Genomic DNA, 17,032 nt, shown 5'->3' on the forward strand with positions numbered 1-17,032 from the left:
GCAGCGCTGACTTAGGTTCTGTCTGAATTGAGATCTTGATGCGTTGTGAGCTCTCTGTCCCACTCCTGTCCCACCCTCCACGCTAGAATGATTATATATCCTGGCTCTGCTCTGAACTTTAAGAGAGCATGGCCCATGTATCAGTCATCTTTGTATCTCTAACGCCTAGTCAGAACACAGCGTGTGGAAAGCACACAGTGAATGTTTGCTGAAGAAATTCATTAATCAATTATGTAATCAATCAAGATGGCTTCATTTTTCCCAGTGGGACTTTCACTAATTATTCCTACAGAGAGTTCATTCCCCAGCACAGTGCTTCACAAGTCTGGCTTCCTGTTAGACTCGCCTGGGGAGCTTTTAGAACCTACTGATGCCAGGACCTCACCCCAGACCAGCAGAATCCAAATGTCAGCTGGCAAGGCTCAGGTATGTGTAGCTGTGGAAGATCTCCCCCAGAGGATTACGTTGTGCAGCCAGGGGTGAGAACCACTGCAGATTTCTGATTTGGCAGCTATAAATAAGTTGTCATTCTTTTTGATGTGTTCACCCCAAGTCCCATCTCATTCACTCAGATTTTTTTAATTGGTAAGACCGTTTTTAAAAAATAATTTTTATTGGAATACAGTTGCTTTACAATCTTATGTTAGTTTCTATTGTACAACAAAGTGAACCAACTCTATGTATATGTATATCCCCTCATTTATGGATTTCCTTTCCATTTATGTTACCATAGAACATTGAGTAGAGTTCCCTGTGCTATGCAGTAGGTTTTCATTAGTTACCTATTTTATATATAGTAGTATAAATATATCAATCCCAGTCTCCCAATTCCTCCCCCCATCCCCTTTCCCCCTTGGTGTATGTACATTTGTTCTCTGCATCTGTCTCTAGTGCTGCTTTGCACATAAGATCATCTCTACCATTTTTCTAGATTCCACGTATGTGTGTTAATAATACAATATTTGTTTTTCTCCTTCTGACTTACTTTACTCTGTATGCCAGTCTGTAGGTTCATTCACATCTCTACAAATGACTCAATGTCATTCCTTTTTATGACTAAGTAATATTCCATTGTGTGCATGTACCACAACTTCTTTATCCATTCACTTTTGCTGCAGGAGTAACATGAATCTGATCTTCTTGAGAGTTACCCTACTCAGTTATGGGACAGTAGTGTCCCACTGCTCGAGATAGATTGTGGGAAAATAAACTTCATGTGCAAGCTTTATTTCAATGTCTTAATGATGCTTTGGGCTAGAACTGTATTGAAACAACAGAAGAGAATCTCTTCTTTTAAATCTTCACTAGAAATGGAAGTTGTGAGTAAACTAGATTGTCATTTTGAGATTTTGAGAGCAGAATACAAAACGGCATGCATGCTATCATAGTAAGTGTGAGGAATATATCTAACAAGGGGAGAACGAGACTTGAAGATAATTGAACAAAAGCTCTAATAGTAAATGTGGGTAAAGCAGGACTTGGGGAATACAAGGAGACTAGGGAATGGATTCCAGGTTCTCCCCATGAGAGTCAACTGAGAGAAAAATGCAGGGACTGGAAGGGTCTTCTGATGGCTGGATGAAGTGCCCTGAGTACTCCTTAAGGCTGTCCCAGGCAGGAGGAAGGAAGTCCAAGAAATGACTGAGCTAGTATCAAAACAGGAAGGTAACCACATATGCCAAGTACAAAGGGTATGGATGGGAAGATGCTCCCAGCAAGACTGTGTCAATAAGAGAGATAAGAGGGAAAAGATGGGGTCAAGAGTGGACTGGACGTTCAGAACTAAGAGCAGGAAGTGTTCGGCATCCTTTTACACAGGACCCAGTCCGTGTTCTGAAGTGGGGGTGGTGTTTAAAGTGGGACTTTCCACAAGATATTTTTACTTCTCCTTTTTCCCAATATCATATAGTAATAGTTTCTTAATATTAAAAGATGTGTGCCTGTGCATTGCAGAAGTGAGCTAAAAGAAATTGCTTGAGAAGTTCCTAATAATAGCTATGATTTATTAAGCATCTCTGTGTGCCAAACAGCAAACAAAGCACTGCACACACATCTCAGTTAATCCTCTCCTTAACCCTGAGATGATGTAATCACTGTCATCCCACTGAGAAAACTGAGGCTCTGTGACTGGTCCAGGGTCACACAGCCAGCACGGGGCACAGTCGGGATTCAGTCCGTATCTGTGTGACTCCAAAGAGATCCATTTACTCTCACGTCTGGACCAGTCTCTGTCTGGATTTACGGAAATTGCCTCCTCACACCCTGCCCCCCCGCCTTCATGAGAGACCCCCTCTTCTGTCACTGGCAAAGTGACAGTCTCACACCAGTGCTGGCTGTCCTCACATGTTTTCATTATGTGGTGGGGGTTTTATGAGACTCTACCACCGGCTGTTTTTCAGATTTATTTAATTCATCCATCATGCTCTGAAGCCATTTGCTTTTTTATATTGGACAGATGTAATGAGGTTTTGGACACTAAAAAATGTTTTTATTAAAAGTTATGACCCAGAGCTAGCTGGTAGGGGCTACGCCATAAATCCGTAGAAGTGTGGGAATTTATAAAGGATGTAGCAACATAACCTTAACCTTTCAGGCCACACCAGAGGTTACAGGATGATACTGTCTCCCCATCTCTGGCCAAATAATAATAATTGTTATTATTATTATTTCTGCCATTATCCGACGTGATCCTTCCTCCTCTTCGCTCAGCCACTGTTGAATCCTGGTGAGCCAGCGCCTAGTGGGAGCGGGTGGTTGATGACAGAACTTGCTGGTGTTTGGCTTGAAGGCTCTGTTGTGGTGGGCACAGGTATGTGCGTCGCCCTTCTCTGCCACCCTGCAACTGGGGCTGACTGTCGTACAGTCACATTTACTACAGACAGAGTGGAAGTGGTCATGGCTGATGGTTCCTCCACTCCTCCGTGGCCAGCAGGAAGCTCTCCTGAAAATCAGGGAACAATGCAAGTATTTCTGTTCAAGCGTAATCATTCCAAGTTATTGTCAATATTATCAGACTTATACTACTGTTACACTGCTTGGAATTCATCCCAAGCATAATTAGTTTGGACATATAGACCAAAAACATGGTCATTAAAAAAAATGTGCACATATGGAGATACTATGCATATTACCTACAATATGTATTAATGTTGTGACTTTGTTCAATTAATATTCTTTAAATAAAGGTCTGGAATATTGGATGGTAAGCCAGGGTTCAACAGAAGACCACCAGCGAGTTGAAATAGAGGAGTTTATTACTGCAGGTCCTGGAGGAAGGGCCATATGGGGAGGTAAAGGCAGGAAGCAGGCCGAGAGCAAGGCAGGCTCTGTCTGGGGCACTTGCCTTTATTAGGGCCCCAGGGTAGAGTGCTTTAGCGTTCCTGGTCTGAGGCCAGATTGGTCATTTCAAACCAAAAAGAGCAGGGTTTTGGTAAGTGTGTAAGGAATCGTATCTAAGGGTACATAAGGGAAGGCCCTGGGAGGCTGGGGAGAGTCTAGCCATAAGAGCTGTTAGGATGGTCAGATCCGGAAGTGACATTTACTCATGACTCTGTGGGCTGTTATCCAGGACCTACTTCACTGGAGAAGCTGGTGTCAATTCAAGGCCCCTGCAGGCCGCTTGGCCACACAAAGGGGATGCTGAGGCAGCAGTATTATGGAGTGGTGTCGCAAAGCTCTCAGCAGTCATAAACAACAAAGTAAAAAATTAACAAAATGATTAGATTTGGTCAGCTGCCACCTCTTTTTAAAATCACATATTCATTCATATGTTTTTTTTTCGAGCATTGCCGCAGGACAGATCCCCTATGACCTGCTGGGGATGCAGGAACAAATGCATCGTGGTCCCTGCTTCCGGAAGTTCACTGTGTAATGGGGACAGGTGATATGCTGTTGCTCGCAGAGGATGGATTTCAGCTCAGGGGACCAAAGAAAGCTTCACAGAAGAGATGGCCTTTCAGCTGGGTTTAAGGAATTGGGTGAGCTTTGAGCTTGCCAGGCTGACAGGAGCATTTCAGGCAGAAAAGGCTGCATGTACCTAGGCACTTACAAAACCAGCTCTTCACAGGCTGCTGCAAAGGTTAAGCTTGGCTAAAGCACATGATAACACTTTTTCCTTGTAAAACAAAAATCTCAAGGGTAAACATCATGCTCTTATCTGCTGTCACCATTGAGACTGACCAGGTCAGGTCTGTAATTTCAGGAAGATGGACTTTAAACTTACAAACTCCCTATGACTTGTATTTCCTAGCCAGGTGCGTGTTTTATCATCAGTTTATTCTGGGAACATATTCCAGGGTTTTCACAGCACATTGGCAACCGCTCCCGCCTCCTGTGACCATGAGAGTGTAAACCATAGATAATGTCATCATTAAACTCATAAATCCATGTCATTTGTATGTCATTCACTTCATCCTCATTCATCATCCCTTACGCTTTCAGAACGGCCGTGCGTTTGAGGATTTTGAAGAGCGGTTTGCCGCAGCCACCCCGGTAAGCGCGAGAATGGCCCAGCCTGGTTAACGGTGTCGCGTCATTGTCCCATCACTCATTTCATGCTCATAAGTCATGCCTTGTGGTTACAGAACAGAAACCTGCCGATGGACTTTGATGAGATTTTTGAGGCAACAAAGGTAAGGCCTCCACGGTCTTGTGAAGTGAGGGTTGCTCTGGTCATTCTTACCCGTTCTGTGCGGCCGCACTCTCCTCAGTGCTCCGCTCTGGTGCCAGCCTTTGCTGATGTTCAGAGACTCTTGGTGGGCCCTGCGGGGAGGGCAAAAAGTAGGAGCATGTGTGTACGTGTGTGTGTGTGTGTGTGTGAGAGAGAGAGAGAGAGAAACAGTGTATGTTGGAGAGGAACTGACACCCCTTCATTTCATTCAGCAAATATTTTTCAATCTCCTAATGTGTCCCAGGCATTCTGATAGATGCTAGAGATCAGTAGAGAGGAGGACACAGCCGCTATCCTCAGGGAGATCAAAGTGTAACACAGTGTGGTGTCACGTAGCATAGGAGAGGGCAGGTGGGGTTGGTAGAGAAGGGTGGGGTAGGATTGCCGCGTGTAGTGGAGTGTGACATAGTATAGTGGAGATTCAAACACTCAGCAGGTGCTGCTCAATGCACCAGTGCGGGGGAGGGGGGCAGGCTGGGGGAAGGCAATGGCACCCCACTCCAGTACTCTTGCCTGGAAAATCCCATGGACAGAGGAGTCTGGTAGGCTGCAGTCCATGGGGTCGCGAAGAGTCGGACATGACTGAGCGACTTCACTTTCACTCTTCACTTTCCTGCACTGAAGAAGGAAATGGCAACCCACTCCAGTGTTCTTGCCTGGAGAGACCCAGGGACGGGGGAGCCTGGTGGGCTGTTGTCTCTGGGGTCGCACAGAGTCAGACACAACTGAAGCAACTTAGCAGCAGCAGCACCTGTGGAGATGAGACTGCTATTTGGTCCACATCACCTGAAATAGAGGTGCTGGTTTGCAGCCAGTGTTTATTCAGATTGGTTAATACATAGGCCAGCAAATGTTGTCACTCCTGAGCACATGTGTTTGGGAAGCCTGTAGGACAGGAGTTCTCAACTTGGGCTGCAAATTAGAATCATCAGGAAAGTTTTTAAACTTTGAGTCACTGCTCCTGCTGCTGCTGCTAAGTCACTTCAGTCGTGTCTGACTCTGTGCGACCCCAGAGACGGCAGCCCACCAGGCTCCTCCGTCCATGGGATTTTCCAGGCGAGAGTACTGGAGTGGGTTGCCATTGCCTTCTCCATTTGAGTCACTAAACTACGTCAAACCAACTAATTAAGAACCTCAGGGGGTGGGGATCAGGCATCCATATTTTTCTCTTGAGCGTGTGTGCTTAGTCGCTCAGTCGTGTCCGACTCTTTGCGACCCCATGGACTGAGACACGCCAGGGTCCTCTGTCCTTGGGGATTCTCCAGGCAAGAATACTGGGGTGGGTTGCCATGCCCTCCTCCAGGGGATTTTCCTAACCCAGGGATCGAATCCAGGTCTCTCGCATTGCAGGCAGATTCTTTACCAACTGACCCACCAGAGTATCCACGGCTGACGGTCCATCTAAGGGTCTCACATAAGCTGTTTGGGGCAGTGGGATGGGATACAAATTGTCAGAAAACACTTCCCAGGAAGAAATAAAGCCCTCTCGTCTGTGTCTGGAAAGATCGGTAAGAAAGGCAGTGGGGGAAGGTTTGAGTGTTCTGCTCAGAGGAGGAGCACGTGCCAAGGCCCTGAGGCGGCCCCTCCTTTCGTGGGCCCTGGTGCTCCTCTGGAACGTGGTCCTCACTGTGTCTATAGGTCTGTCTTCTCACAGAACAGGCAGCTCAGGATACTCAGTGCAGGAAGATGCCTTATGCACCCCTGTGTCCCCTGCTTTCGGCACAATAGCTGATGCACAGTAGGAACTGCATGCTTGCCCTAAATGAAGGAGCACCTGATGCCAAAGCTGAGGGAGTGGGTCCATGTAAATGTGTACTGGTGGTCCATCGTGGACACCTCTGCCTTCGTCAATGGCGCTTTTAGAGCTCTGCAGGAGGGGTCTAGGGGTCTGCTTGCAAAGGTTTAGTGGAAAGAAGGACCAAGGGACTAATTATGAAACAGCAGCTATAGGGCATTCCAGATGTTATTGGAAAACCACTGCTGATTCATAACAAAGAGTAGCTTGGGAGAGGACAAGCCTGATGGAGATACTGAGGAGCTCCACTAGCCAAGCATCTCCTCATCCTTTTAACTGGCCTTGGCAGCTTCCAGGGTCACTCTATTTACCTTGGGGGATGCCCAGGACCTAGAGAAGGGGCAGAATCTGCCATCAGCAACCACATCTTTACCTGAAGATGTCTGAAGGGCCAGGAAGGGGAGGGCAAGGAGGAATCTTGGGTTGACCTTGGAGATGACTTCTTCAGAGGGATGTGGATCATAGCAGGACTTGTAAAACCCCTGGCTTCTGGTTAGAGAATATTGTGGGGCTGGGCTTCCACCATGAAGGAGGGCTAAGTAGGGCTGGGTAGAGGGACACATGGATAAACAAGGTGCTGCTTCATCTTTGGGGCAAACCCAGCTTTTTTTAGCTGACCGATCAGACGCAAGTCACGTTACCTTCAGGCCTCTATTAGCTCATCTGTAAACTAGAGATAGTGGGAGAGATTCTTGTGCTGCCAACTTCACAGGGTTCAGGGAGCATCCAATGTTACAGTAATGTGTTGGAAAACACGTTGTAAACTATAAAGTGCTCTACAAATGTAAGTGGTCAGTTCTATTCTCATGAGGCTCTTAAAATGATTAATTACGACAATATTATCAGATGGAACATGGCTTCTTAAGTTACAAATGAAAGAACCAGGGTTAACAAGAGGGAGAGGGGGCTGTGAAAATAGATATTATTCGAGATCCTCAATCATATACTGTTATTAGAATTATTTTTAATTTTATGGCCTAAGAATCCCTTTTTTCTATAAAATTTAATTAACTCAAGGTTCTATTTAAGCAGCAAATCCAATGGAATGAAATAACAATCTATGTTTTATGCCTCTGCATGTTTTTTCTCATTTAATCCTTGAATGGAAATCATCTGGCAAGAGGAGAGTCTGTAGCTCAAGAATGAAGGTTATTTTAAAAGTTGTGCTTAAGGAGAAAATTAGCCAATAAATTATATTTATGATGTTAGTAAAAGTGTGCCATGAGTTCACCACATTTGAAATGTAAATTGTGCGACTTAATTATTAACTTCATTTTAATATTTTCCTACCACTGAAAACAGTCGTGGGCCATTTGTAAAGCATTGAGCTCCAAGGGCTAAGAAGCCCAGAGACCTCCTTTGAACACATTCAATAGAATTATGCCTTCTGTGGGTTTGGGAGAGAGCCTAACGATTGGCACTGTTTCACCAAATAATATGAAATATTGTTCACATGCTAAATAAGCCTTCCCAAAGACAAGCAAACGTTTATTATTATATCTGTGGATTGTCCCCACTAGACTGTAAGCTCCCTGAAGGCTGAAAATTGACATTCCTCCTAATTATGTTCCTAGCACCCAGCATAGGGCCTAACACCTTACAGTTGTCCAGTCTGTACCAGCATATTATGTAGTTCAATTCAGTCACTCAGTCGTGTCCGACTCTTTATGACCCCATGGACTGCAGCACACCAGGCCTCCCCGTCCGTCACCAACTCCCGGAGTTTACTCAAATTCATGTCCATTGAGTTGGTGATGCCATCCAACCGCCTTGTCCTCTGTCGTCCCCTTCTCCTCCCACCTTCAATCTTTCCCAGCATCAGGGTCTTTTCAAATGAGTCAGCTTTTCGCATCAGGTGGCCAAAGTATTGGAGCTTCAGCTTCAACATCAGTCCTTCCAATGAATGCCTAGGACTGATCTCCTTTAGGATGGACTGATTGGATCTCCTTGCAGTCCAAGGGACTCTCAAGAGTCTTCTCCAACACCACAATTCAAAAGCATCAATTCTTCAGCACTCAGCTTTCTTTATAGTCCAACTCTCATATCCATACATGACTGCTGGAAAAACCATAGCCTTGGCAGATGGACCTTTGTTGGCAGAGTAATGTCTCTGCTTTTTAATATGCTGTCTAGGTTGGTCATAGCTTTTCTCCCAGGGAGGACGCGTCTTTTAATTTCATGGGTGCAGTCACCATCTGCAGTGATTTTGGAGCCCCCCAAAATTATGTAGTTGGGAAAGAAATTCATATGTATAGGGCCCTACTATGTGCCAGGAACCATTTATTCGATCTGAAACCTGAAGAGGAAGGATTAAAAGTGAGTTTATCAGGCTAAGGTGCTTGCTTTTCAGCAAAAAAAAAAAAAAAAGAAGAAGAAGAATCTTTTGTGTCTTTTTCACCAGGCTTACCCAAACTTCAGAGTCCTTCTAGTAATATAATCAATAAATCTCCAAAGGAGATATTACCACCTCTAATGTCCAGGTGAGAGAAAAGTGGCCCTGCGGAGCTGCAGAGATTGTCAGCGGTAGAACTCAGATGCCACCCCAGGGATGGGACTCTTCCTGGGCCTAGAGCTCACAAGTTTGCCAGTAGCAGAGAATTTTCCTTTCTTTGTATGAATCTTGGTGATCCCGCTTTGCCTGGTTAAAACAGATTTCTAGGGCAGGAGTCCTGTCTGCCAGGACAGACTCTCCCAGTGGTGTTTTTCAGTCCCCTGATTAGAAACTATCACTTAAAAGTCTGAAAATGAGCAGAAAGTTGGGTTTTTTTGTTTTGTTTTTTTTGCAGTGGGCAAATTTGTACAAAACACATGATTATATACTTTAAGTCAAGCTATTTGATTCCCGGCCATAGACCTCCTGCAGACTCTGAAGCTGGAAGTGTATACTGATTAATTCCTAAGTGTATCTTAAAGGGATTCTCCCACTGCTCTGGCTGGCCTTGCTCAGACACTGAGGGATGATGGATGGGAATATAGTTGATACAGTATCCACAGTGATGGAGCTCCTTGGAGTGATTAATCGTGTATATACTGGGTTGTTTTTGATACCCTTCCTGGTATTAAATGATACATTTTCTCCTCCTCCAACTGTATTTTTTATCTTGAAGATGGATTCTTTCGAGGACTGTCATTTGACTGCCTGCTCTACATGCAGAAAATTCAAGTCCTGGCCTAGGTGGTCTTGAGGTGACCTCTGTGAAACTCAGTTTATTCATCTGTAAAAATGGGGGTGACAGTTCATACCTTTCAGGGTCAGTGTGATATCAGAGAATTTACTGAGAAGTGGCCGTGAAGTGGTGACTTGCTATACTCGGTGCAGGAAAAGCATTTTGTAACATGTGGACATACTCAGGAAAGAGAAGCGAATGATAAAATTACCTCTTGCCTTTGTCTCCTGGAGAAGAGGGACAGTGCTGGCATTGGATGGTAAATATGTGTAAAATGGTATTATTATTGCTTATGCAAGGTGGCTGAGCCCAGATCTGCTTGACTAAGCCCAGATAAACAGCCAGACACATGGAAACAATAATTGATTCTGGCTGCATCTGAGATGCTGTCTTTGGGATCAAGAAGTATCATAATGACCAACTGGGTTTATTGTTTATATAGTCATGATGAAAAAGGAAAATGCATGTCCTCAAATCATACTGTTTTTAAAGCATTGCCCAGCAGCATCAGCTCCCCTTGTGGTTACATCATTCTCTTTTTGTCTTTTCAGGCTGTGACCCAATTAGAACTTTTTGGGGACATGTCCACCCCTCCTGATATAACTTCTCCCCCTGTAAGTATGCATTGTGCTTGGAGCCCTGCATCTCTTTCCTTTCCTTCTCCAGTTGCATGGTGACAAATATTTGGGCTTTGGGTAAAAGAAACTGCTGGTGAATTTCAACTCGGACTCTTCCAGCTGTCTGATTTGGGCATATTAACTAGCAATTCTAAATGTCAATTTCCTCTGCTTATTTTTTAAAAAGGGAATTATGATGCATGCTCTGTTTTGAGAAATAAATGAGATCATGCATCAGCGATTACAGACTATCACTGGGGTGCTTGCCGTTATGCTGGGAAGTGGAAAGAGACAGGAGCAAGATGTGGTCCCTGCCTGAAAGGTCCACCTGGGAGTATGGGTGAGAAGCTCCCCGGGACAGCAGATGAGATGAGACATTTGTCATCTCCTACCCAGAACCGCACAGCCGGGTGGTCAGCCCAGTAAAGGAAGCATCTTCTCCCCTGGACCTTTCAGTTCTCTCCTGCCTGTTCCCTTCTGTCCTTCCTTTCTTCCTCTTTTCATTTCCTCCTCCCTTCCCACTTGCTTGCCGGCTTCTCTGAGCTTCTCAGGAAGCTTTGGATTCCCAGCTCTAGTTTCAGCCATGCTATCTCAGTCATTGCTTGCACTAGGGCAGAGTTCGCAGGGAGCCGAAGCAAAACAGAATCCCAGTGCTTTGAGAATGGGAGGCATTCAGAGGCAGCCCTGCAGCCATGGCAAAGAGCCAACCTAGCCCCTCTAGCTCCTGCCCAGCCCACTCCCCGGAGGTGGGCAGAGAGCAGTCAGCCACAGCTGCACGGGCTGAAGCTGCTGGGAGGGGGCGGCTCCTCTGGGGAGCACATGTTTAGCACAAACCCAGGGATGGTGCTATGGTTCATTGGCAAGCTGCGCCTCCCAGAGAAAAGGCTGTAACCTCACTGAGGACAGATGGCAGGAGAGCCTGCTGCCCACAGCTGCCGCCAGGGAATCTGAACACAGTTGCCCTGCTTCCAACACCTGGTACCCAGAGCAGCCGCGAAGGAGGGGCCAGCAGCTCCTATCTCCAGGGAGGCTGGTTGGTTCTAGTGAGGCTTTCTCTCCCCACTTCCAGGGAAGGCAGCTGCATCTCTGAACCGTGGGGCCATGGAGCTAGAAAGGTCTGGAGTGATCTTCTAGCCTTATTTAGCACCTTCATTTTACAGATGAGCACGCTGAGTTCCAGAGAGGGCATGTGACTCGCCCAAGGTCACACTGGAGGAAAGCAAACGGCATTGATTATGGTCTAACGTGCTTGATGCAGCAGCTCATGGCTGTGTTTCTGGCCCTAAACCTGAGTGCCATCCAAATGGCTATTTAATAATCCTCAGAACAATGCCATGCCTCCTGCAAGCTGCTAATCTAAAAATGGCCTTGTCTAATTGCCATGGTTTCAGGATTAATTGCTTGCCCCAATCTATTCCAAGGGGAAAGAAATAAAGATATTATGTCATCAAATATGCATACTCTGTAGGCAAAAGTTTTCTGGAAAGGCATGAACCTTTAAACAAGTACTCAAGTTTTGATCTTAGTAGCCCTCACCTTACCCACCACGTCATGGAGCAGACATTTCTGAAATTCCAGCATGGGCCAGGATCTAGAGTTGGCAGCTGCTCTAGCATCATTTTTATCATCTTCTTGAGAACATTTGCTTCTTTTTGCAAGTGAAGGTTCAGGCAGGATTCTTCTGGGAGGCATGAGGACCCAAGGGTCTCTGTTCCACTTGCCAATCTTTATTTATTTAGTCAATACCTGTTTGTTGACCATGTATTCAGTGACAGCCTTGAGCTGGGTGCACAGTAGGTCCTAAGTGAGTGTATGTCAGTTTGAATTAACTTCTAAAGGATGAAAGCCAGGTATTATGGGATAATATGAGGGCCTGACGACACCCCCAGAGGGCATGGGCTCAAGCTAAATAGTCGTGATGCTGGCCAGCGTTAGCTGAGCACCTGTTCTATGCCTCAGCATAGTACTAAGTGATTTATATGCATTATCTCATTGAAGCCTCTCAGCAGCTCTGGAGATAGGTATTGATTTTCTCACTTTATGCTCTGTATACATAGCAGCACATGGTCTGCAGTTCACAAAAAGTGGCCAGGACCAGGGCTTGCTTCTGCAGCATCTCCCTGCTTAACTCCTGGGCCTGCTGCCTCCCATCATGGTCAGCAATAAGGGTCTCCCAGGAGCCTCACACCCATCTGCCCCTCTCTGTCTGACAGACTCCTGCAACTCCAGGTGATGCCTTTATCCCGTCTTCATCTCAGACACTTCCGGCGAGTGCAGACATGTTTGGTTCTGTACCTTTTGGCACTGCTGCTGTACCCTCAGGTAAGCCCTCTTCCACCTTCCTCCCACCTCCGTCCACCAAGAAAAAGAAAAGGCTGGCTGAGCCAGCTGCCAGGTTATGCCAGACACCTGTGGGATGACCATTCTCTCCCTGTGACTCTTCAGGTGACACAGAGAAGCTGCCATGGGCAGGGAGTAGTATGCTTACCAAGCTCTGGTATGCGGGAGGCTGGAAACCAGTCGTATCTTGAACCTGAAAGGTCAAGATTCCAAAGGTATAGCTTTGGGGAGCTCAGTGCACTCACAGCTGTTGTGAATCAGCGCAAATCCTGATTGGCCAGCTCAGCCGGATGCGGGGAAGGTATGGGTGGGGAAGGGGCAGTTGTGCTTCGCCAACCTCTTGAGACCTGAGTGATAGAAGGGGTGGAGGCTTAAGGAAGGGGAGGTTCCCCATGCAAAGGGGAACACCTAGGAATTCTGCTGACAGTGAACAGTGAATTGCAATGGGGCTTAGTGACTTAGAGAGTATTTGTTCTATTTTCCAAATATTCTTTTACAACAGGGTAAAAATACATATAGTAACAGTGTTGCAGGTGCACATTGGTGCGGTCTGAGGCATCTTGTTTCCATGGCATTAGGCAATCCATGAAGCCAGCCCATTCTACCTGGACATGGCCAAAGGTGATATTTTGCTGTTGGTTTTGTTCAATTGCTAAGTCGTGTGTGACTTTTTGTGACCCCATGGACCTGCAGCATGCCAGGCTTCCCTGTCCTTCACTGCCTCCCAGAATTTGCTCAAATTCATGTCCATTGAGTCAGAAATAGGTGGTATTACTTCTGCTGTTTGCATACAGGGCTTCTTAAAGACTTTTTCTTCCCTTAACTACATATTTGAAATATGTGGCTTTATCTTTCTTTTACTACTTTATTTATACAAATGGTGGAGTTGGTATGCTTTAAAATACCAATTTCTTGCATTTTTCTATAAATAGCTACTTTTAATTATATAATGTTAGAAACAAATTCTTGCCACCAGATATAAACCTTGTTGTTACTTAAAGTGAGATTAAAATTTCATACTCTGTTCTGAAATAGTTATTCCTCCTGAGCTGAAGGATCACTTCTAGAAGCAGCAGAGGTTGGTAGCTAATATGTCTAACTTACAGTTGAGAATCTATAGGTAGCCTAGAAATGTCTTTAATTGCTAAGCTTCCCAATCAAATCTGTTTTACCCAAACCTAAAATGGAACAGTGGCAATAGTTTTCCTTACCTAAACTGGGTATTAAAATGTCCTTGGGAATAGTGTAATGGAATCTGTCACTTTAAGTAAGAATAATAGTTTTCTGTTGGAGATGGACAGTCTTCTTGTGCTGTCAGCCTTGCATTCAGAATAACCATGCTTTGTCCCCATTATTTAATTCATGAAGATATACTGGGACAGAGGATGGTACCTCTAGGCACCAAATTTACTCATTTTCAAGCGTGTTCATGCCATAAATGTTCACTGAGTATGCACTGTGGGCCAGGTCTATTCAAAGTGTCGAGTGTGTCAGTGACTGCAACAGACACAGACCCCTGGCCGCAGAGAGCTTTCAAGTGGGGAGACGGACAACAACGTGAAAATGAGTAACTTAACATAATCTGTTAGGAATGGTGGATGTGTGGTATGAACAGAAGAAAATGTGGAGCAGGGCAGGTGTGAATGGGGGTGATGGTCAGAAGGAGGGGCTCATGCAAACCTGTGATATGAGCCAGGAAGGTGTCAGGGTCAAGAGTACTCCCAGTGGCCCTTCCCAGCCTCCACCCCCTTTCTCTCTAAGCAAGAGGGGCTGGAATCAGTTCTGGCCCTCACACTTGACTAAAATGCCTGAGAACCTGCCTGTACTGCTCCGGGCCCTCTGCCCAGCCGGGGCCAGGTTATGGCTTTAAAGAACTCTATTTTACAATCTTACCACCTGATCAGCCATGTTGCACACTGTGGACAAACCATTCCACCCATTCAGGTTCTGTTTCTTTAGCTGCTTAAAAAAATGATAGATTACCTCCAAGATTTCAGTTTTTACACTATAAGTCTAAAATTAATTTCAGTTAGCATATTTTTGCTTTCTTACTCTACTTAAGCTCTGCCGAGAAACAAAACTGGGCTTCAGGTGGTGTTAAACTGTCTGCCTGCTTCCTTTAACTGGCCTTAAAAATCTCTGCAGCTGTTGAATCTCCATCTCGCTGCCCCTAATTGCCCTGCCAGCAACAGGGAGGTGGGAAATGACCTGGGGTGTGTAGTGCAGTGAACAGGCTGAGTTTGAGCCCTGGCTCAGCCATTTATCTATAAGCTTTAGACACCTGGGCAAATTACTTAACCTGTCAGAGCCAGAGTTTCTTCATTTTTATAACTGAATTTAAAATAATACTTACCTTGCAACAATATCATGAGAATTAAATGAGGAAATAAAATCAAGTGCTTCTGAAAAATGCTGGCATGTGGTAAATGCTTTGTGTAGAAAATGCTAGTATTATTTTTACTCTGACATCTAAAGTAGAAGAAAATATATCTTTTTTTACCTATTTTTTTTTTCCTTTTCCTTCTTGGGATGTTCCCTTTAAAAAAAAAATGCATGTAATAAAGTTTAGGTCTTTGACCTTCTGAGCACGTGGCAGAGCTGGCCTAAAGGGCTGGAGAGTGTACTCTATAAATACAGACCCTTCTACTAACCAGCTGTGTGACACTCATCTGTATCACTTCAGAGCCTCAGGGAACTTATCTGTAAAATGGGGATGATGATTCTACCTCATCGAGCTATTCCTGAGTTAATCACACATAGTAAAACATTTAAAACAGTACCTGGCAGTTTTTACATAAGTAAGCACTCAGTAAAAGTTCTCTGCCCTACTCACCAGGGATCCTGACTCTTCTACCCATACTCTGGGTAGCCACGCCAAACCTTCCACTCTGGAAGCTGTCAGTTCCTGGTATGCAGATTGAAGAAATATTTTTCAATATTTATTTATTTATTTGGCAGTGCCAGATCTTAGTTGTGGTAGCTGGGATTTAGTTCCCTGATTAGGGTTTGAACCCAGGTTCCCTGCATTGAGAGCATAGAGTCTTAGCCACTGGACCACCAGGAAGTCCCAATTAAAGAGCTATTGACAACAGCCACCCCAGAGACTTGTTGAAGGATCAGCTTCACTAAAAATGTGAGCTCCACTAGGGTAAGGATTTATTTTATTTATTTATTTACTTTTAATACTGTCTTGTTCTTCACTGAATCACCAGAAACAGTGTTTGCCACCCAGGAGGACTACTTTTGAACAAATGCATCAAATGACATAATGTAGATGAGAAGTACCACACAAGCTCTGTATATGTTAGAGAAATCCTTCAGTTTTCGGTATTTTCTTACCTTTTAGTCTGTTTTTTTTTCCCCCCCAAATAATGAGGGTATTCCCAGGTGCAGCATCTGGTTATAAATTGCAGTTTTCAACACTTAAAAATCTAACTGCAAGGCAGTAATGCAGGTGGTTCCTTTCATTGCAGAGAGAGATTTATGATTGATCTGAACTTCGTGGCATAAACAGACGCTCACTGGCACCTCCTCCCTCTGCTGTTGAATGTTAGCGAGTAAACAGTTACTAAGTTGTTAAGTGGCTGCAGCGGCAGCTTCGCAGCGGCTTCCCAGGTCTAATGCTAGCACAGCCCTGCCACCAAGATGTCCCATCAGGGACACACGATGCCACGTGGCGTGGCCAGAGAGCCTTAGCTCACAGGTCTGGGGAAAGCCCCCACTGCCGGGACCCCCCTGAGGGAAAGCAAGTGAGACCTGCAAGTTCCCAAACATGACACCTAATTACCCTTGCTGTCTTTTTTTTTTCTTTTGAATATTGTACTTTGGTCTGAAGCAGATGGCATAAAGCCAGGGAGATATGCTAACAGCTCTCTTCAGAAAAGTGTGTACAGCCCATCTGTTGGTTCCTTGTGGCAAAAAGGGAAAAAAAGATAGAGGGGGGGAAAAGCCTGCTACCAACAGTAGACTGACTCATCAGAGATCATAGCCCTTATGGTTACTGGAGTTGAATTGGACACTTAGCAAGATGTGGTGCAGGTATTTATTCCACTGTGACTCAGTCACCTCTGTCTAGAGCCTTTCTCCAGCCTTAAGCATTTATGGAGCAGTGGGTGTGTGCCCACAACTGTGTTAGACACAGATGGGGGAGGCAGAAAGAAAGAAAAGGTTCCTACTCACAGGGGCTGTCTAGTCTAATGAGGGAAGATAAAATCATTGTGCAGTTACAACACAGTAACTTTTTACTGTGATGTGCACCATGATAGAGATGAACATAAGGAACTGTGTGTGATGAGAGGAGGGCCAGCTAAGTGTAGAGGGCAGAGGTGATGCTGAACTGAGTCTCCCAAGAGCAGAGGAGGGACAGTCATGTGAAGAAGTAAGGATGGGTTTCCATGCAGGTAGACCAGCAGAGATGAGGGAGCAGGTTGTGTTGTTTGCAGCT

General features: G+C 45.2%; 1 protein-coding gene across 2 annotated transcripts in view; it reads left to right on the top strand.

The window, feature by feature from the left end:
- The window catches only part of DAB1 (DAB adaptor protein 1), a 451,733-nt gene that overhangs the window by 410,423 nt on the left and 24,278 nt on the right, over positions 1-17,032 (top strand). For both annotated transcript variants that reach the window (XM_043877907.1, XM_043877908.1), the window contains 4 exons: positions 4,441-4,491; positions 4,584-4,631; positions 10,183-10,245; positions 12,462-12,570. In XM_043877907.1, the coding sequence (XP_043733842.1) occupies positions 4,441-4,491; positions 4,584-4,631; positions 10,183-10,245; positions 12,462-12,570 (271 nt within the window). The remainder of the gene's footprint in view (positions 1-4,440; positions 4,492-4,583; positions 4,632-10,182; positions 10,246-12,461; positions 12,571-17,032) is intronic.

Source organism: Cervus elaphus, chromosome 20 (assembly GCF_910594005.1).
Source record: "Cervus elaphus chromosome 20, mCerEla1.1, whole genome shotgun sequence".
NCBI classification, from domain to species: domain Eukaryota; kingdom Metazoa; phylum Chordata; class Mammalia; order Artiodactyla; family Cervidae; genus Cervus; species Cervus elaphus.